This window comes from Oncorhynchus kisutch, linkage group LG18 (assembly GCF_002021735.2).
Source record: "Oncorhynchus kisutch isolate 150728-3 linkage group LG18, Okis_V2, whole genome shotgun sequence".
NCBI lineage: Eukaryota > Metazoa > Chordata > Actinopteri > Salmoniformes > Salmonidae > Oncorhynchus > Oncorhynchus kisutch.
This window is the reverse complement of record NC_034191.2, coordinates 7506129-7528441: the sequence shown is the minus strand read 5'-3', so window position 1 is coordinate 7528441 and position 22313 is coordinate 7506129. Positions and strand designations below refer to the sequence as shown.

Below are 22313 nucleotides of genomic sequence, written 5' to 3'. Positions count from 1 at the left end.
TAGTTACTGTAACAGACTGATACATCATTACTATATAATGGTAACAGGGGGTTAGTTACTGTAACAGACTGATACATCATTACTATATAATGGTAATAGGGGTTTAGTTACTGTAACAGACTGATACATCATTACTATATAATGGTAACAGGGGTTTAGTTACTGTAACAGACTGATACATCATTACTATATAATGGTAACAGGGGTTTAGTTACTGTAACAGACTGATACATCATTACTATATAATGGTAACAGAGGTTTAGTTACTGTAACAGACTGATGTGTCATTACTATATAATGGTAACAGGGGTTTAGTTACTGTAACAGACTGATACATCATTACTATATAATGGTAACAGGGGTTTAGTTACTGTAACAGACTGATGTGTCATTACTATATAATGGTAACAGGGGTTTAGTTACTGTAACAGACTGATGTGTCATTACTATATAATGGTAACAGGAGTTTAGTTACTGTAACAGACTGATGTGTCATTACTATATAATGGTAACAGGGGTTTAGTTACTGTAACAGACTGATGTGTCATTACTATATAATGGTAACAGGGGTTTAGTTACTGTAACAGACTGATGTGTCATTACTATATAATGGTAACAGGAGTTTAGTTACCGTAACAGACTGATGTGTCAATACTATATAATGGTAACAGGAGTTTAGTTACTGTAACAGACTGATGTGTCATTACTATATAATGGTAACAGGAGTTTAGTTACTGTAACAGACTGATGTGTCATTACTATATAATGGTAACAGGGGTTTGGTTACTGTAACAGACTGATACGTCATTACTATATCATGGTAACAGGGGTTTAGTTACTGTAACAGACTGATACATCATTACTATATAATGGTAACAGGGGTTTAGTTACTGTAACAGACTGATACATCATTACTATATAATGGTAATAGGGGTTTAGTTACTGTAACAGACTGATACATCATTACTATATCATGGTAACAGGGGTTTAGTTACTGTAACAGACTGATACATCATTACTATATAATGGTAACAGGGGTTTGGTTACTGTAACAGACTGATGTGTCATTACTATATAATGGTAACAGACTGATACATCATTACTATATAATGGTAACAGACTGATACATCATTACTATATAATGGTAACAGGGGTTTAGTTACTGTAACAGACTGATACATCATTACTATATAATGGTAACAGGGGTTTAGTTACTGTAACAGACTGATACATCATTACTATATAATGGTAACAGGGGTTTAGTTACTGTAACAGACTGATACATCATTACTATATAATGGTAACAGGGGTTTAGTTACTGTAACAGACTGATACATCATTACTATATAATGGTAACAGGGGTTTAGTTACTGTAACAGACTGATACATCATTACTATATAATGGTAACAGGGGTTTAGTTACTGTAACAGACTGATACATCATTACTATATAATGGTAACAGGGGTTCAGTTACTGTAACAGACTGATTGTGTATTAGATGTACATAATTGAACCGTATTAGTTAATTAATTAATGAACTAAGCAGCAACTGTTAAAGCAACACTTTTCAACTCTGCTCCTTAACAATGTAAGAGACACAACAGAAACTCTACTATGGTGAAAGCAGTGAAAGATATTCAGTCCTCATTGACTGCTAGTGGCCATCCTTTCACTGTGTAACAGTGACTGTAGACTTGGGAAACCATGCGAACTGTGTTTTGATAAATCAAGTACTAGGCTACAGCATCAGGTTGAGTCAGAGTCTCTGTTCTGTTTGTTTCTACAACTCACCTCCAGTCTGTCTGTCCTCCTGAGTTCCTGTGTATTTGTTAGTACAACTCACCTCCAGTCTGTCTGTCCTCATGAGTTCCTGTTCTGTTTGTTTCTACAACTCACCTCCAGTCTGTCTGTCCTCATGAGTTCCTGTTCTGTTTGTTTCTACAACTCACCTCCAGTCTGTCTGTCCTCATGAGTTCCTGTTCTGTTTGTTTCTACAACTCACCTCCAGTCTGTCTGTCCTCATGAGTTCCTGTTCTGTTTGTTTCTACAACTCACCTCCAGTCTGTCTGTCCTCATGAGTTCCTGTTCTGTTTGTTTCTACAACTCACCTCCAGTCTGTCTGTCCTCATGAGTTCCTGTTCTGTTTGTTTCTACAACTCACCTCCAGTCTGTCTGTCCTCATGAGTTCCTGTTCTGTTTGTTTCTACAACTCACCTCCAGTCTCTCTGTCCTCATGAGTTCCTGTTCTGTTTGTTTCTACAACTCACCTCCAGTCTGTCTGTCCTCATGAGTTCCTGTTCTGTTTGTTTCTACAACTCACCTCCAGTCTGTCTGTCCTCATGAGTTCCTGTTCTGTTTGTTTCTACAACTCACCTCCAGTCTCTCTGTCCTCATGAGTTCCTGTTCTGTTTGTTTCTACAACTCACCTCCAGTCTGTCTGTCCTCATGAGTTTCTGTGCGGCAGCAGCAGCAGCAGAGGGCATGGAGACGTTGGGGTTACTGGTCACCAGGACCGGGGCGCTGGACATGATCTCAGAAGGCATCAGGCCGGGCGACACCGGGCCCAAGTAGGGGTTAAACGCAGCGGCCACCGCGGCAGGACTGGCATTGGAGGCAAGGCTGGGCGTCACAGAGAACATGGGGACCGGCTGTATGGAGTCAAGAGAAGCACAATGCGGAGATATTCAGTCAGTCTTAGAGGACCAAGATATTATAACTTTATATGTGTAGTCCATCTGTAGATGCTGTAGCATTTCAACTCACTATCTAACCTTATCTTTTTCTAAACCTTAACCCTTTTCTAAACCTTAACCTTAACCCTTTTTCTAAACCTTAACCTTAACCCTTTTTCTTAACCTTAACCTTAACCCTTTTTCTAAACCTTAACCTTAACCCTTTTCTAAACCTTAACCTTAACCCTTTTCTAAACCTTAACCTTAACCCTTTTTCTAAACCTTAACCCTTTTTCTAAACCTTAACCTTAAACCCTTTTTCTAAACCTTAACCTTAACCCTTTTTCTAAACCTTAACCTTAACCCTTTTTCTAAACCTTAACCTTAACCCTTTTTCTAAACCTTAACCCTTTTTCTTAACCTTAACCTTAACCCTTTTTCTAAACCTTAACCCTTTTTCTAAACCTTAACCTTAACCCTTTTTCTAAACTGTAACCTTAACCCTTTTTCTAAACCTTAACCCTTTTTCTTAACCTTAACCTTAACCCTTTTTCTAAACCTTAACCTTAACCCTTTTCTAAACCTTAACCTTAACCCTTTTTCTAAAGCTTAACCTTAACCCTTTTTCTAAACCTTAACCTTAACCCTTTTTCTAAACCTTAACCTTAACCCTTTTTCTAAACCTTAACCCTTTTTCTTAACCTTAACCTTAACCCTTTTTCTAAACCTTAACCTTAACCCTTTTTCTAAAGCTTAACCTTAACCCTTTTTCTAAACCTTAACCCTTTTTCTAAACCTTAACCTTAACCCTTTTTCTAAACTGTAACCTTAACCCTTTTTCTAAACCTTAACCCTTTTTCTTAACCTTAACCTTAACCCTTTTTCTAAACCTTAACCTTAACCCTTTTCTAAACCTTAACCTTAACCCTTTTTCTTAACCTTAACCTTAACCCTTTTTCTAAACCTTAACCTTAACCCTTTTTCTAAACATTAACCCTTTTTCTAAACCTTAACCTTAACCCTTTTTCTAAAGCTTAACCTGAACCCTTTTTCTAAACCTTAACCCTTTTTCTAAACCTTAACCTTAAACCTTTTTCTAAACCTTAACCTTAACCCTTTTTCTAAACCTTAACCTTAACCCTTTTTCTAAACCTTAACCTTAACCCTTTTTCTAAACCTTAACCTTAACCCTTTTTCTAAACCTTAACCTTAACCCTTTTTCTAAACCTTAACCCTTTTTCTAAACCTTAACCCTTTTTCTAAACCTTAACCCTTTTTCTAAACCTTAACCCTTTTTCTTAACCTTAACCTTAACCCTTTTTCTAAACCTTAACCTTAACCCTTTTTCTAAACCTTAACCCTTTTTCTAAACCTTAACCCTTTTTCTAAACCTTAACCCTTTTTCTAAACCTTAACCTTAACCCTTTTTCTAAACCTTAACCTTAACCCTTTTTCTAAACTTAACCCTTTTTCTAAACCTTAACCTTAACCCTTTTTCTAAACATTAACCCTTTTTCTAAACCTTAACCTTAACCCTTTTTCTAAACCTTAACCTTAACCCTTTTTCTAAACATTAACCCTTTTTCTAAACCTTAACCTTAACCCTTTTTCTAAACCTTAACCTTAACCCTTTTTCTAAACATTAACCCTTTTTCTAAACCTTAACCTTAACCCTTTTTCTAAACCTTAACCTTAACCCTTTTTCTAAACATTAACCCTTTTTCTTAACCTTAACCTTAACCCTTTTTCTTAACCTTAACCTTAACCCTTTTTCTTAACCTTAACCTTAACCCTTGTCCTAAACCTAACCCTTATTCTAAACTTACCATAACCTTAAATGTAACCTTAGCAAACAGATACATTTTTTTGATAGTATGACAATTGGTAGAGCGATCTAAAGGACTATCCAGACTATCCAAAAGTAGTGTGACCCAGGTGAGGACTGAAGAGAAGTGAAATACAGAGAGAGACAGAACAAGAGTTAGAGAAAGGGAGAGAGAGAGAGAGGGAAAGAACAAGAGTTAGAGAAAGGGACAGAGAGAGAGGGACAGAACAAGAGTTAGAGAAAGGGAGAGAGAGAGAGAGAGGGACAGAACAAGAGTTAGAGAAAGGGAGAGAGAGAGAGGGACAGAACAAGAGTTAGAGAAAGGGAGAGAGAGAGAGGGACAGAACAAGAGTTAGAGAAAGGGAGAGAGAGAGAGAGAGGGACAGAACAAGAGTTAGAGAAAGGGAGAGAGAGAGAGGGACAGAACAAGAGTTAGAGAAAGGGAGAGAGAGAGGGACAGAACAAGAGTTAGAGAAAGGGAGAGAGAGAGAGAGAGGGACAGAACAAGAGTTAGAGAAAGGGAGAGAGAGAGAGGGACAGAACAAGAGTTAGAGAAAGGGAGAGAGAGAGGGACAGAACAAGAGTTAGAGAAAGGGAGAGAGAGAGAGAGAGGGACAGAACAAGAGTTAGAGAAAGGGAGACAGAAGGAGAGAGACTGAACAAGAGATATAGAAAGGGAGACAGAAGGAGAGAGACAGAACAAGAGATATAGAAAGGGAGACAGAAGGAGAGAAAGGGGCAGTGTTCTCTTGACGCCTGCTCCTGTTTCCTACAGTATGCTATTCACTCACACATAGTGGGACGAGTCTCATCTCCATCTGTGTGGTGATATTTATTGTGTGTGTGTGTGTGTGTGCATATGAGTGTGTCTTAGAGCATTGTTAGGGTTCTAGAGAGATACTGGCACCAGTTCAAGCAGACAGCTGCATTCCCTGCGCGTGACACGCCGAGTCTGTACTGGCTGACGTAGCAGGTTCTCTCTGACCTCAGCCACAGATTCCTCTGTGAGACAGACCTTCTCCACCAGGAGGAGAGAGGGAGACAGTCTCATCGAGGAGGAGAGAGGGAGACAGTCTCATCCAGGAGGAGAGAGAGAGAGGGACAGAACAAGAGTTAGAGAAAGGGAGAGAGAGAGAGGGACAGTCTCATCCAGGAGGAGAGAGAGACAGTCTCATCCAGGAGGAGAGGGAGACAGTCTCATCCAGGAGGAGAGAGAGACAGTCTCATCCAGGAGGAGAGGGAGACAGTCTCATCCAGGAGGAGAGAGGGAGACAGTCTCATCCAGGAGGAGAGGGAGACAGTCTCATCCAGGAGGAGAGAGAGACAGTCTCATCCAGGAGGAGAGGGAGACAGTCTCATCCAGGAGGAGAGAGAGACAGTCTCATCCAGGAGGAGAGAGGGAGACAGTCTCATCCAGGAGGAGAGGGAGACAGTCTCATCCAGGAGGAGGGGAGACCGTCTCATCCAGGAGGAGAGAGGGAGACAGTCTCATCCAGGAGGAGAGGGAGACAGTCTCATCCCGGAGGAGAGAGGGAGACAGTCTCATCCAGGAGGAGAGGGAGACAGTCTCATCCAGGAGGAGGGAGACAGTCTCATCCAGGAGGAGAGGGAGACAGTCTCATCCAGGAGGAGAGGGAGACAGTCTCCTCCAGGAGGAGAGGGAGACAATTTAATCCAGGAGGAGAGAGGGAGACAGTCTCATCCAGAAGGAGAGGGAGACAGTCTCATCCAGGAGGAGAGGGAGACAGTCTCCTCCAGGAGGAGAGGGAGACAATTTAATCCAGGAGGAGAGAGGGAGACAGTCTCATCCAGAAGGAGAGGGAGACAGTTTCATCCAGGAGGAGAGGGAGACAGTCTCATCCAGGAGGCGGGGGAGACAGTCTCATCCAGGAGGAGAGGGAGACAGTCTCATCCAGGAGGAGAGGGAGACAGTCTCATCCAGGAGAACAGAGGGAGACCTTTTCAGCCAGGAGGAGGGAGAAGGTTCACCTCAGCCAGGAGGAGCGAGAATGTTCACCTCAGTCAGGAGGAGAGAGAAGGTTCACCTTATCCAGGATGAGAGAGACAGTCTCAGCCAGGAGGAGAGAGAAGGTTCACCTCATCCTGGAGGAGGGAGAAGGTTCATCTCAGCCAGGAGGAGAGAGACTCCCCCCCCAATTTATTTTGTACACTGCTGCTCGCTGATTATTATCTATGCATAACCACTTCACCCCTACCTATGTGTACCAATTACCCTATATATAGCCTCCACATTGACTCTGTACCGTAACAGCCTGTATCTACCCTCCACATTGATTCTGTACCAGTACCCCCTGCATACAGCCTCCACATTGACTCGGTACCGTAATTCCCTATATATAGCCTCCACATTGATTCGGTACCGTAATACCCTGTATATAGCCTCCACATTGACTCGGTACCGTAACACCTTGTTTATAGCCTCCACATTGACTCGGTACCGGTACCCCCTGTATATAACCTCCACATTGGCTCGGTACCGGTACCCCCTGTATATAACCTCCACATTGACTCGGTACCGGTACCCCCTGTATATAACCTCCATCATTGACTCGGTACCGGTACCCCCTGTATATAGCCTCCACATTGACTCGGTACCGGTACCCCCTGTATATAACCTACACATTGAGTCGGTACCGGTACACCCTGTATATAACCTCCACATTGACTCGGTACCGGTACCCCCTGTATATAACCTACACATTGAGTCGGTACCGGTACACCCTGTATATAACCTCCACATTGACTCGGTACCGGTACCCCCTGTATATAACCTCCATCATTGACTCGGTACCGGTACCCCCTGTATATAGCCTCCACATTGACTCGGTACCGGTACCCCCTGTATATAACCTACACATTGAGTCGGTACCAGTACACCCTGTATATAACCTCCACATTGACTCGGTACCGGTACCCCCTATATATAACCTACACATTGACTCGGTACCGGTACCCCCTGTATATAACCTACACATTGACTCGGTACCGGTACCCCTGTATATAACCTCCACATTGACTCGGTACCGGTACCCCCTGTATATAACCTCCACATTGACTCGGTACCGGTACCCCCTGTATATAACCTCCACATTGACTCGGTACCGGTACCCCCTGTATATAACCTCCACATTGACTCGGTACCGGTACCCCCTGTATATAACCTCCACATTGACTCGGTACCGGTACCTCCTGTATATAGCCTCCACATTGACTCGGTACCGGTACCCCCTGTATATAACCTCCACATTGACTCGGTACCGGTACCCCCTTTATATAGCCTCCACATTGACTCGGTACCGGTACCCCCTGTATATAACCTCCACATTGACTCGGTACCGGTACCCCTTGTATATAGCCTCCACATTGACTCGGTACCGGTACCCCCTGTATATAACCTCCACATTGACTCGGTACCGGTACACCCTGTATATAACCTCCACATTGACTCGGTACCGGTACCCCCTGTATATAACCTCCACATTGACTTGGTACCGGTACCCCCTGTATATAACCTCCACATTGACTCGGTACCGGTACCCCCTGTATATAGCCTCCACATTGACTCGGTACCGGTACCCCCTGTATATAACCTCCACATTGACTCGGTACCGGTACCCCCTGTATATAACCTCCACATTGACTCGGTACCGGTACCCCCTGTATATAACCTCCACATTGACTCGGTACCGGTACCCCCTGCATATATTTATTGTGGTAGTTTTTATACTTGTTTTTACTTTAGTTTATTTGGTAAATATTTGATTAACTCTTCTTGAACTGCACTGTTGGGCTTGTAAGTAAGTGTTTCACACTAAGGTCTACACTTGCAGTTTTCTATGCATTTGACAAATAAAGTTTGATTTGATTAGATTAGAAACCGTCTCAACCAGGATGAAACATCCCACTGAAACATCCCACTGGCTCCTAGCTTGGTCCCAGATCTGATCTCACTAGTCTGGTCCCAGATCTGATCTCACTAGCCTGGTCCCAGATCTGATCTCACTAATCTGGTCCCAGATCTGATCTCACTAGCCTCCTGTGCCTTTTGGACCTCCTCCAGGAATCTCTCCAGCAGCCTAAGAGACGTTAGTCCTGTTCGTTGTGCCAAGACCTCCGGGGTTTTCCACCCCTCCTCTCCCAGCAGTCTCAGGTCACCCAGCCTTTGTAAACCCGCTGCCATCAGTCGCCTCTGCAGGGTGGCCGACTGAACCGATCTCAAAGGGATGACTGGGTTGTGGAAGATAGGCTCCTCCCACACCCACAGCCCAGGCTCCACACCCCCTTCTCATGTGGACCTTAGCAGCTGCCAGGCCCTCAGCACCGCAGAGTAAAACTCTGAGAGACCTGCTGTACTCAGCCTCTCCAGCTTCATGAGGAACAGCTGCCGGTCCAACCCTAATCTGCCAGCTCTCCTCAGCAGCGCGCATGCTGGCTCCCTCCAACCAACATCAGCATGGTACAGCAGTCTCTGCACCACCTTTAGCCTGAAAGCAGCCACCCTGCTCTCCAGTTCCACCAGGCCCTGTCCTCCTTCATGAACGGTCATGTACAACACTGCTGCCTTCAGCCAGTGATGGTCCGACCAGAAGAAGTCCACCAGCTTGCGTTGCAGGTCTGCGAGCAGACCGGCGGGGGGATTGAGAACAGACAGTTTATGCCACAGGGAAGATGCCACCAGGTTGTTGATTATCAGCACCCTCCCTCTATATGACACCTGTGACAGGAGCCACCTCCACCTGGCCAGTCTTGACACCACTGCCTGTGACAGCCCCTCCCAGTTCTTCCTTAAAAAAACCTCTTCCCAAACCCAAACACAGACTTCACATTAAACATACACTCATGGCCCACTCTATCAAAAGCCTTGTCTTGATCTAAAGAGACCAGTCCAAAGTTCACATTAGAACCTCTCGACAAGTCCAACATGTCCCTGATTAAGAACTAGTTGTCCGTGATTGAGCGTCCCGGTGCACAATATGTCTGGTCCTTATGTACTATCGAGTCCAAATGGGACTTCAGTCTGTTAGAGAGGACTTTGGCAAATATCTTGTAGTCTGCACAGAGTAATGCCACAGGCCTCCAGTTCTTAAGTTCACACAGGTCCCCTTTTTTGGGCAGGAGAGTCAGAGCCGCCCGACGGCAGCTGATCTGCAACTTTCCTACCCCGATGCATTCATGCAACACGCGAAAGAAGTCCTGTCCAATTATTCCCCAGAATCTTTTATAAAACTCCACTGGGAGTCCATCGACCCCCGGTGCACGACCGGGGAACATCTGGGTTATGGCCTCTGCCAGTTCATGGGACAACAGAGGAATGTCCATTTCATCCCTCTGTGCCAGAGAGAGCTTACGGAGTCCTGCGAACAAGACTTGAGCACATATAGGATCACACACTTCTGCCCTACACTATTCAGTATAAAACTCCACAGTCCGCTCCCACATCTCACCCACCACAGAGGTCACCTGACCATCAGACAGCCGCATCTCCCCCACCACAGAGGTCACCTGACCATCAGACAGCTGCATCTCCCCCACCACAGAGGTCACCCTCCCATCAGACAGCCCCATCTCCCCCACCACAGAGGTCACCACAGAGGTCACACACCCATCAGACAGCCGCATCTCCCCCACCACAGAGATCACCTGACCATCAGACAGCCGCATCTCCCCCACCACAGAGGTCACCTGACCATCAGACAGCCACATCTCCCCCACCACAGAGGTCACCCCCCCATCAGACAGCCACATCTCCCCCACCACAGAGGTCACCACAGAGGTCACACACCCATCAGACAGCCGCATCTCCCCCACCACAGAGATCACCTGACCATCAGACAGCCGCATCTCCCCCACCACAGAGGTCACCCTCCCATCAGACAGCCCCATCTCCCCTACCACAGAGGTCACCCGCCCATCAGACAGCCGCATCTCCCCCACCACAGAGGTCACACACCCATCAGACAGCCGCATCTCCCCCACCACAGAGATCACCTCACCATCAGACAGCCGCATCTCCCCCACCACAGAGGTCACCTGACCATCAGACAGCCACATCTCCCCCACCACAGAGGTCACCCCCCCATCAGACAGCCACATCTCCCCCACCACAGAGGTCACCACAGAGAACACCCGCCCATCAGACAGCCGCATCTCCCCCACCACCGAGGTCACCTGACCATCAGACAGCCGCATCTCCCCCACCACAGAGGTCACCCTCCCATCAGACAGCCCCATCTCCCCTACCACAGAGGTCACCCGCCCATCAGACAGCCGCATCTCCCCCACCACAGAGGTCACCTGACCATCAGACAGCCGCATCTCCCCCACCACAGAGGTCACCCTCCCATCAGACAGCCCCATCTCCCTCACCACAGAGGTCACCACAGAGGTCACACACCCATCAGACAGCCGCATCTCCCCCACCACAGATGTCACCTGACCATCAGACAGCCACATCTCCCCCACCACAGAGGTCACCCCCCCCCCCCCATCAGACAGCCACATCTCCCCCACCACAGAGATCACCTGACCATCAGACAGCCGTATCTCCCCGACCACAGAGGTCACCTGACCATCAGACAGCCGTATCTCCCCCACTACAGAGGTCACTCGCCCATCAGACAGCCGTAGACAATGCATACCCTTGGCTTCACCGCTCTGTCTTTCCAAACCAAAGAAGAAGGATCTGGGAGCATCCATCTCCTTGAGCATGGAGAACCTGGCTCTTACAAGTGCTCCCTTTGCTTTAACCTGGAAAAAACTGCCCAGGTCCCTACATAATTTGGCTAAATTAGCCTGGAGGCCTACATTGCCTTGCCCCACCATCTCTACCTCTATCTCACTAATACACCGCTCTAGTTCCCCCAATACTCTCCTAGCCTCTGAGGATGAGAGAAAAGCCGAATTTGCACTTTCCCCACATCCCACCATTGACTCAGAGACTCATACTCCTCTCTTCGCTGCCCCCACCTTTCCCAAAATGTTTGGTAACCTGAGCAAAAAGTGGCATCTTGTAAGAGCTTTACATTGAACTTCCAATAAGATGCCTGCCGGGGCCCTGGTGAAATAGACAGCCGAGCCATGGTTATGTGATGATCTGGTAGCGCCCAGCAGCCTATTGCTCCGATTTCTAGACATGTAAAACCGATCAAGTCGGGCTGCACTCACCCTAGCCCCAAAAACCTTCACCTATGTATACTGTCTTGTGTTTGGAAGTTTAGTTCTCCAAACATCCACTAGGTCGAACTGATTAATGATGTCCCTTAACACTCCCACTGACACTGAATGAGGCTCTTCCCCATTTCTGTCTTTGGAAAAAATCCATTGTACAGTTCCAGTCCCCTCCGATCACCAGCGTCTCCTCAGGCGCTACCTGTCAGAGTTCCTGTCCCCTCTGACCACCAGCGTCTCCTCAGGCGCTACCTGTCAGAGTTCCAGTCCCCGCCGACCACCAGCGTCTCCTCAGGCGCTACCTGTCAGAGTTCCAGTCCCCTCCGATCACCAGCATCTCCTCAGGCGCTACCTGTCAGAGTTCCTGTCCCCTCTGACCACCAGCGTCTCCTCAGGCACTACCTGTCAGAGTTCCTGTCCCCTCTGACCACCAGCGTCTCCTCAGGCGCTACCTGTGAGAGTTCCAGTCCCCTCTGACCACCAGTGTCTCCTCAGGCGCTACCTGTCAGAGTTCCAGTCCCCTCCGACCACCAGCGTCTCCTCAGGCGCTACCTGTCAGAGTTCCAGTCCCCTCCAGATCACCAGCGTCTCCTCAGGCGCTACCTGTCAGAGTTCCTGTCTAAGACTCCCAAATAGAACCCCTCTTTCTCTCCCTGTGTTAGGCGTATACACATTTATAAAGACAAAACCCACGTTGTTAATTTCTGCTTTAACTTCTTAAGGTATAGGGGGCAGCATTTTCACTTTTGGATGAATAGCATGCCCAATTTCAACTTCCAGCTACTCATGCCAAGAATATCAGATATACATATTATTAGTAGATTTGGATAGAAAACACTCTGAAGTTTCTAAAACTGTTTGAATCATGTCTGTGAGTATAACATAACTTATGTAGCAGGCAAAACCTGTCTGTTCAGTGCGTTCTCATTGGGAAACTATATTTCTTAATAACTTGTTTTCAGTTCCTACCGCTTCCACTGGATGTCACCAGTCTTTGGAATTTGGTCGAGGTTATTCCTTTGTGCAACGAAGAAGTACGGCCATCTAGGAACTGTGTAACACTGTTGAGAGTTGCGCAAGTCTTGAAAAGTAGCTTGGTTTGTTGTCTTCCTGTATTGAACCCAGATAGAACCGTCTATCTGTCTAAACATAGAGAATGTACTGTAGTCTGGCTCCTAAACCATTGTGATGTGGGCTGTCCGTTAGCGTTCTCTCTGTCTAATATAAAGCATCATCAGCATTCAGCCCCAAGATTTAATTTACACCCCCCTCAGCTGAGAAACTTGCCTGATATTAAAATGCCAACGCTGAGAGGAGAGGGAGGTGAAGAGGGAGACATGGGGAAGAAGAAGAGAGGGGAGAAGTAGGAAGAAGAGAGGGTGTGAGGGTTAGAAGTGGAGAGAGTTTACGAGAGAGAAAGGGAGAGCACCTTCACATAACTCCTGCTTCCTTTTACCTGTGTCTCTCTTCAACCTTCTCTCACAGTCTCACATCCGAATTTGACGTTTCATCCATGTTACTCAAACGTTACATTTTGTTTCAAATGTCAAATTTCAAAGTGTTCATGGAAGGTTTAGGTGTTTTGAAGGATTATGTAGTAACTCTGAATGGTTAAGGTCAGGGTTAAGGTTTGGGATAGGCTTCAAACAAAATATCAATTTCAGAGTTTTTTTTTGCCTTAGCAAAACCTGAAACATACTTGAAGGTAAAAAAAATGCTCACTGTTGCCCCCTAGTGGACAGTTTCCATGTCATCCCATGACATCCTCAGACATGGATGGACGTCGAATACTGACTTGTATAACGTGAGACCTGGTTTCTCTCTTTGTGTCCATTTTTCCTGTCTGTTTTTCACCCTCTACTATATACTGTATGTGCAGCTAACTCTGTCCACCACCTCTATCGCCTCTGTTTCATCCTGCTCTCTCTTCTGTGTCCACCACCTCTACTCCACCTCTATCTCCTCTGTTTCATCCTGCTCTCTCTTCTGTGTCCAACCCCTCTACTCCACCTCTATCTCCTCTGTTTCATCCTGCTCTCTCTTCTGTGTCCAATCTCCTCTGTTTCATCCTGCTCTCTCTTCTGTGTCCAACCCCTCTACTCCACCTCTATCTCCTCTGTTTCATCCTGCTCTCTCTTCTGTGTCCAACCCCTCTACTCCACCTCTATCTCCTCTGTTTCATCCTGCTCTCTCTTCTGTGTCCAACCCCTCTACTCCACCTCTATCTCCTCTGTTTCATCCTGCTCTCTCTTCTGTGTCCAACCCCTCTACTCCACCTCTATCTCCTCTGTTTCATCCTGCTCTCTCTTCTGTGTCCAACCCCTCTACTCCACCTCTATCTCCTCTGTTTCATCCTGCTCTCTCTTCTGTGTCCAACCCCTCTACTCCACCTCTATCTCCTCTGTTTCATCCTGCTCTCTCTTCTGTGTCCAACCCCTCTACTCCACCTCTATCTCCTCTGTTTCATCCTGCTCTCTCTTCTGTGTCCACCACCTCTACTCCACCTCTATCTCCTCTGTTTCATCCTGCTCTCTCTTCTGTGTCCACCACCTCTACTCCACCTCTATCTCCTCTGTTTCATCCTGCTCTCTCTTCTGTGTCCACCACCTCTACTCCAATCTCCTCTGTTTCATGCTGCTCTCTCTTCTGTGTCCACCACCTCTACTCCAATCTCCTCTGTTTCATCCTGCTCTCTCTTCTCTGTCCAATCTCCTCTGTTTCATCCTGCTCTCTCTTCTGTGTCCACCACCTCTACTCCACCTCTATCTCCTCTGTTCATCCTGCTCTCTCTTCTGTGTCCACCACCTCTCCTCCAATCTCCTCTGTTTCATGCTGCTCTCTCTTCTGTGTCCACCACCTCTACTCCACCTCTATCTCCTCTGTTTCATCCTGCTCTCTCTTCTGTGTCCACCACCTCTACTCCAATCTCCTCTGTTTCATCCTGCTCTCTCTTCTCTGTCCACCACCTCTACTCCAATCTCCTCTGTTTCATCCTGCTCTCCCTTCTCTGTCCATCACCTCTCCTCCAATCTCCTCTGTTTCATCCTGCTCTCTCTTCTGTGTCCACCACCTCTACTCCAATCTCCTCTGTTTCATCCTGCTCTCTCTTCTCTGTCCACCACCTCTACTCCAATCTCCTCTGTTTCATCCTGCTCTCCCTTCTCTGTCCATCACCTCTCCTCCAATCTCCTCTGTTTCATCCTGCTCTCTCTTCTGTGTCCAATCTCCTCTGTTTCATCCTACTCTCTCTTCTCTGTCCACCACCTCTCCTCCAATCTCCTCTGTTTCATCCTGCTCTCTCTTCTCTGTCCACCACCTCTCCTCCAATCTCATCTGTTTCATCCTACTCTCTCTTCTCTGTCCACCACCTCTCCTCCAATCTCCTCTGTTTCATCCTGCTCTCTCTTCTCTGTCCAATCTCCTCTGTTTCATCCTGCTCTCTCTTCTGTGTCCACCACCTCTACTCCAATCTCCTCTGTTTTATCCTGCTCTCTCTTCTGTGTCCACCACCTCTCCTCCAATCTCCTCTGTTTCATCCTGCTCTCTCTTCTGTGTCCACCACCTCTCCTCCAATCTCCTCTGTTTCCTCCTGCTCTCTCTTCTGTGTTCACCACCTCTCCTCCAATCTCATCTGTTTCATCCTGCTCTCTCTTCTGTGTCCACCACCTCTACTCCAATCTCCTCTGTTTCATCCTGCTCTCTCTCTTCTCTGTCCACCACCTCTACTCCAATCTCCTCTGTTTCATCCTACTCTCTCTTCTCTGTCCACCACCTCTCCTCCAATCTCCTCTGTTTCATCCTACTCTCTCTTCTCTGTCCACCACCTCTCCTCCAATCTCCTCTGTTTCATCCTACTCTCTCTTCTCTGTCCACCACCTCTCCATTCTCTGCTTTCTTTCCCCACCAAGAGAGAAGGGACGAGAACAGAAGAGGAAGGGATGAGAACGAAGAGGAAGAAGGGATGAGAACAGAAGAGGAAGGGATGAGAACAGAAGAGGAAGGGATGAGAACAGAAGAGGAAGGGATGAGAACAGAAGAGGAAGGGATGAGAACAGAAGAGGAAGGGACGAGAACAGCAGAGGAAGGGACGAGAACAGAGGAAGACGGGATGAGAACAGAAGAGGAAGGGATGAGAACAGAAGAGGAAGGGATGAGAACAGAAGAGGAAGGGACGAGAACAGAAGAGGAAGGGATGAGAACAGAAGAGGAAGGGATGAGAACAGAAGAGGAAGGGATGAGAACAGAAGAGGAAGGGACGAGAACAGAAGAGGAAGGGACGAGAACAGAAGAGGAATGGATGAGAACGGAAGATGAAGGGATGAGAACGGAAGAGAAGGGATGAGAACAGAAGAGGAAGGGATGAGAACAGAAGAGGAAGGGATGAGGGACAGAAGAGGAAGGGATGAGAACGGAAGAGGAAGGGATGAGAACAGAAGAGGAAGGGATGAGAACAGAAGAGGAAGAGATGAGAAGAGAAACAGAAGAGGAAAGGACGAGAAGAGAACAGAAGAGGAATGGATGAGAACAGAAGAGGAAGGGATGAGAACAGAAGAGGAAGGGATGAGAACAGAAGAGGAAGGGATGAGAACAGAAGAGGAAGGGACGAGAACAGAAGAGGAAGGGACGAGAACAGAAGAGGAATGGATGAGAACGGAAGATGAAGGGATGAGAACGGAAGAGGAGGGATGAGAACAGAAGAGGAAGGGATGAGGACAGAAGAGGAAGGGATGAGAACGGAAGAGGAAGGGATGAGAACAGAAGAGGAAGGGATGAGAACAGAAGAGGAAGGGATGAGAAGAGAACAGAAGAGGAAAGGACGAGAAGAGAACAGAAGAGGAATGGATGAGAAGAGAACAGAAGAGGAATGGATGAGAAGAGAAGAGGAAGGGATGAAAGTTGAGTGGTAAACAACTGGATGTTTCTCTGAGGACAATGGCAGGTCTATTTGAATCTGTTTTGTATCATTGCCTGGCCTGACTGGGTCTGGTATGCTGGGCTTGGATCCAGTGTGTGTGTGTGTGTGTTTGTGTGTTTGTGTGTATGTATGTATGTGTTTGTGTGTGTGTGTGTGTGTGTGCGTGTGTGTGTGCGTGTGCGTGTGTGTTTACATGTGTGTGTGTGTGCACATGTGTGTGTGTTCTCTCACCATACATGTAGGATGTAGCTGTGTGCCGGGCATCATGGCATTGGCCAGCTGCATCTGCTGTGCCAGCATGGCCATGTTCTTCTGTTGGATCAGGTTGTTCCTGCCGTTGATCTCCAGCTGGGTCTTCAGGTGGGGAGGAGGGTGTAGGTACTTACAGTTGTCCCTGGAACAACGACCCTGAGAGAAGGAGAGAAGGAGAGAGAGACAAAGAGAGAGAGAGAGAAAGAGAGAGAGAGAGAGAGACAAAGAGAGCGAGAGAGAGAGAGGAGAGAAAGAGAGAGAGAGAAAGAGAGAAGGAGAGAGAGAAAGAGAGAGAGAGAGAAAAAGAGAGAGAGAGAGAGAGAGAGAGAGAGAGAGAGAGAGAGAGAGAGAGAGAGAGAGAGAGAGAGAGAGAGAGAGAGAGAAAGAGAGGGAGAGAGAGAAAGAAAGAGAGAGAGATACAAGTAAGATTGATAAATATATAAATGGACAGATAGATAGATAGATAGATAGATAGAATAGATAGATAGATAGATAGATAGATAGATAGATAGATAGATAGATAGATAGATAGATAGATAGATAGATAGATAGATAGATAGATAGATATGATAGATAGATAGATAGATAGATAGATAGATAGATAGATAGATAGATAGATAGGATAGATGGATAGATGGATAGATGGATAGATAGATAGATAGATAGATAGTAGATAGATAGATAGATAGATAGATAGATATAGATAGATAGATAGATAGATAGATAGATAGATAGAAGATAGATAATGATAGATAGATAGATAGATAGATAGATAATAACATGACCTTGGAGCTGGATTCCAACAGAGGGTGACAAGATAATTATTCCATCTCTTTTTCATCTCTTCCTCCGGCTCATTGTCATGCTTCCCTCCCTCTTCTTTCTCTCTCTCTCTCTAATCTCACTCTCTCCTTTGCCCTCTATCTTTCTTCTGGGTCTCCATGAGAGACAAATTAGGAAAAGAAGCAGATAAATAGGATTAGCTGTCTATCTACACCTGCCAACCGAATTATGATACACAACCAAATGGAGAGAGAGAGAGAGAGAGAGAGAGAGAGAGAGAGAGAGAGGAGAGAGTAGAGAGAGAGAGAGAGAAGAGAGAGAGAGAAAGAGAGAGAAAGAGAGCAAGAAAGAGAGAGATAAAAAGAGAGAGCGAGAGAAAGATAGAGAGACTAAGAAAGAGAAAGAGAGAATGTGTGTGAGAGAGAGAGAGAGAGATATTCACTTGCTATGCCAATAAAGCCCCTAAATGGGAATGGAAACACTATGATTTAGAGCGCCAGCTAACTGTAAATGTAAATCGCCATCTTGGCATCTTGGCTCCATTGCATTGACTCGCGTCGCCTCCTCCGCTCATGACCGTATGATGCCGGTTGGTCGGTAACCCCTACACCATAACCGTCAACATGCCAAATGGAGGCGCAGGCAGAGGGCTTCAACGTGGGCATATGACTCCTCTCCTTTTCCCACAAAAAAGGCTGTCCGCGGTGGCGGCTCTGGCGCGGGACGTGGACCCCACTCCACCACAGTCTTTATCCGCCTCTTAACCCGCCTCTGTGCCTTTCGAGCAGCGACCCTTGCCGCCCACCTCGGACTGGGGACCCTACCAACGGTTTCCGAATGGACGGGAGATTCCGGCAGCACCGGACAGGCGGGAGATTCCGGAAGCTACTGACTGACAGGCGGCTCTGGCAAGCTCCTGACTGACAGGTGGCTCTGGCAGCTCCTGACTGACAGGCGGCTCTGGCAGCTCCTGACTGACAGGCGGCTCTGGCAGCTCCTGACTGACCGGCGGCTCTGGCAGCTCCTGACTGACAGGCAGCTCTGGCAGCTCCTGACTGACCGGCGGCTCTGGCAGCTCCTGACTGACAGGCGGCTCTGGCAGATCCTGACTGACAGGCAGCTCTGGCAGCTCCTGACTGACAGGCGGCTCTGGCAGATCCTGACTGACAGGCAGCTCTGGCAGCTCCTGACTGACAGGCGGCTCTGGCAGCTCCTAACTGACAGGCGGCTCTGGCAGCTCCTGACTGACAGGCGGCTCTGGCAGCTCCTGACTGACGGTTTCTGCCTGGTCCACCTCTCTCCATGGTAAGCACGGGCAGTTGGCGCAGGTCTCCTACCTGACACACTCCCCGTGTGCCCCCTCCAATAATTTTTGTGGCCGCCTCTTGTCCCACCCACCCTGCCGTGCTGCCTCCTCATAACACCGCCGCTCAGCTTTCGCTGCCTCCAGCTCTGTCCTGTCCCGTCTCTGTCCTGTCTCTGTCCTGTCTCTGTCCTGTCTCTGTCCTGTCTCTGTCTTGACTCTGTCCTGTCCCATCTCTGTCCTGTCTCTGTCCTGTCTCTGTCCCGTCTCTGTCCTGCCCTGTCTCTGTCCTGCCCTGTCTCTGTCTCTGTCCTGTCTCTGTCCTGCCCTGTCGCTGTCCTGCCCTGTCTCTGTCCTGTCTCTGTCTCTGTCCTGCCCTGTCTCTGTCTCTGTCTCTGTCCTGTCCCGTCTCTGTCTCTGTCCTGTCTCTGTCTCTGTTCTGTCCCGTCTCTGTCCTGTCTCTGTCCTGCCCTGTCTCTGTCCTGCCCTGTCTCTGTCCTGTCTCTGTCCTGTGTCTGTCCCGTCTCTGTCCTGTCTCTGTCCCGTCTCTGTCCCGTCTCTGTCCCGTCTCTGCCCTGTCTCTGCCATGTCTCTGTCCTGCCCCGTCTCTGCCCTGTCTCTACCATGTCGCTGTCCTGTCCCGTCTCTGTCCCGTCTCTGCCCTGTCTCTACCATGTCTCTGTCCTGTCTCTGTCTCTGTCCTGTCTCTGTCTCTGTCTCTGTCCTGTCCCGTCTCTGCCTGTCTCTGTCCTGCCCTGTCTCTGTCCTGTCTCTGTCCTGTCTCTGTCCCGTCTCTGTCCTGTCCCGTTTCTGTCCCGTCTCTGTCCCGTCTCTGCCCTGTCTCTACCATGTCTCTGTCCTGTCTCTGTCTCTGTCCTGTCTCTGTCTCTGTCTCTGTCTCTGTCTCTGTCTCTGTCTCTGTCTCTGTCTCTGTCTCTGTCCTGTCTCTGTCCTGTCTCTGTCCTGTCTCTGTCCAGTCCCATTTCTGTCCCGTCTCTGTCCCGTCTCTGTCCCGTCTCCACCATGTCTCTGTCCTGTCTCTGTCCTCGCCTGCCCTGTCTCTGTCCTCGCCTGCCCTGTCTCTGCCCAGCCCTGTCTCTGTCCTCTCCTGCCCTGTCTCTGTCCTGCCCTGTCTCTGTCTCTGTCCTGTCTTTGTCCTGTCTCTGCACTGCCCTGTCTCTGCCCTGTCTCTGTCTCTGTCTCTGCCCTGCCCTGTCTCTGTCTCTGTCTCTGTCTCTGTCTCTGTCTCTGTCTCTGTCTCTGTCTCTGTCTCTGCCCTGCCCTGTCTCTGCCCTGTCTCTGTCTCTGCCCTGCCCTGTCTCTGTCCTGTCTCTGTCATGTCCCGTCTCTGTCCTGTCTCTGTCCTCGCCTGCCCTGTCTCTGTCCTCGCCTGCCCTGTCTCTGCCCAGCCCTGTCTCTGCCCAACCTTCCTTCCTATCCAGGGTCAGAGCAGGTTAAGTGAATGTCTGGGCTGTGTCTGTACCAGTCTGTTCTCTGTACCAGTCTCCTGCAAGAAACAGTATGTAAACACTTTGGAAATACCTGGATTTCTGCAAAAATTGGCCATAAAACTTGATCTGATCTTCATCTAAGCCACAGCAATAGACAAACACAGTCTGCTTAAACGAATAACGCACAACAATACCTTTTCATGTCTTTATTGAACACACCGTGTAAACATGGGGCAGCAGGTAGCCGAGTAGTTAGAGCTTTGGGCCAATAACCGAGAGGTTGCTCGATCGAATCCCCGAGATGACAAGATAAAAATCTGTCATTCTGCCCCTGAACAAGGCAGTTAACCCGCTGTTCCCCTGAACAAGGCAGTTAACCCGCTGTTCCCCTGAACAAGGCAGTTAACCCGCTGTTCCCCTGAACAAGGCAGTTTAACCCGCTGTTCCTCTGAACAAGGCAGTTTAACCCACTGTTCCCCCGAATAAGGCAGTTTAACCCACTGTTCCCCTGAACAAGGCAGTTAACCCACTGTTCCCCCGAATAAGGCAGTTTAACCCACTGTTCCCCCGAATAAGGCAGTTAACCCACTGTTCCCCCGAATAAGGCAGTTTAACCCACTGTTCCCCTGAACAAGGCAGTTAACCCACTGTTCCCCTGAACAAGGCAGTTAGCCCACTGTTCCCCTGAACAAGGCAGTTTAACCCACTGTTCCCCTGAACAAGGCAGTTAACCCACTGTTCCCCTGAACAAGGCAGTTAACCCACTGTTCCCCTGAACAAGGCAGTTAACCCACTGTTCCCCTGAACAAGGCAGTTAACCCACTGTTCCCCTGAACAAGGCAGTTTAACCCACTGTTCCCCTGGACAAGGCAGTTAACCCACTGTTCCCCTGAACAAGGCAGTTAACCCACTGTTCCCCTGAACAAGGCAGTTTAACCCACTGTTCCCCTGAACAAGGCAGTTTAACCCACTGCTCCCCTGAACAAGGCAGTTAACCCACTGTTTCCCTGAACAAGGCAGTTAACCCACTGTTTCCCTGATCAAAGGAAGGCAATGCCTTTTGTGAATAGCAAACTTGTAATGCTCCGGGTGTCGTGGGTGTGGAGTCAAATGCAGGAGACAGAGAGTTCAATGCTGTGCGTCTTTTAATAGCACCTAACGCACCACAGGGTGCTCACAAAAGTTACGTTCCCAAACACAGGGAATCAAAATGTACAATGGAACAAATCACGACCAGGCACTAACACGTACCTCTTACAACAGAGCCGAAGGTTACATAGAAATAATCCCGCACAACAACCAGGCGGGCCGGCTGTCTAATAAAGACAAACTAATTAACCATACACAGGTGCTACCACTAAACATACAAGGAGGGGGAGGAAAGACAATCACTAATAGGCCGGTGACGACGACTGCCGAGCGCCACCCACCCGGGAAGGGGAAACACCCTCGGTCGGACTCGTGACAAAACTCTAATTGTGTTTTTTATAGGGCAACTCTAACGAACATCTCCAATCTCATCTCATTGATTGGACTCCAGTTTAGCTGACTCCTGTCTCCAATTAGCTTTTGGAGAAGTCATTAGCCTAGGTGTTCACATACTGAATGTTGAAATGTTGAAATGTTTAAATGATGTAATCAATATAGACAAGAAAAAAATACAATAATTTGTGTGTTATTACATAGTTATTAGCACACTATGTTTGTCTATTGTTGTGATGAAGATCAGATCAAATTTGATGACCAATTTAATGCAGAAATCCAACTTTTTTTGCCACTGTGGACCTATCATTTAGCATCAGCAGACAATACCATGGCAACCAGATAGCAGGAACCACAGAATGAGAGATTACAAAAGTAATTTAATAGGATATCTTTATGGCAGGTTGACTGCAGTGCTCTGGGTTACATCTCTCTCTCTCT

General features: G+C 47.6%; 1 protein-coding gene across 2 annotated transcripts in view; it reads right to left on the bottom strand.

The window, feature by feature from the left end:
* LOC109886410 (muscleblind-like protein 1) overlaps positions 1 to 22313 on the bottom strand; it is a 132469-nt gene that overhangs the window by 52153 nt on the left and 58003 nt on the right. For both annotated transcript variants that reach the window (XM_031796213.1, XM_031796214.1), the window contains exons 3-4: positions 16833 to 17009; positions 2428 to 2649 (exon numbers count right to left, since the gene is read on the bottom strand). In XM_031796213.1, the coding sequence (XP_031652073.1) occupies positions 2428 to 2649; positions 16833 to 17009 (399 nt within the window). The remainder of the gene's footprint in view (positions 1 to 2427; positions 2650 to 16832; positions 17010 to 22313) is intronic.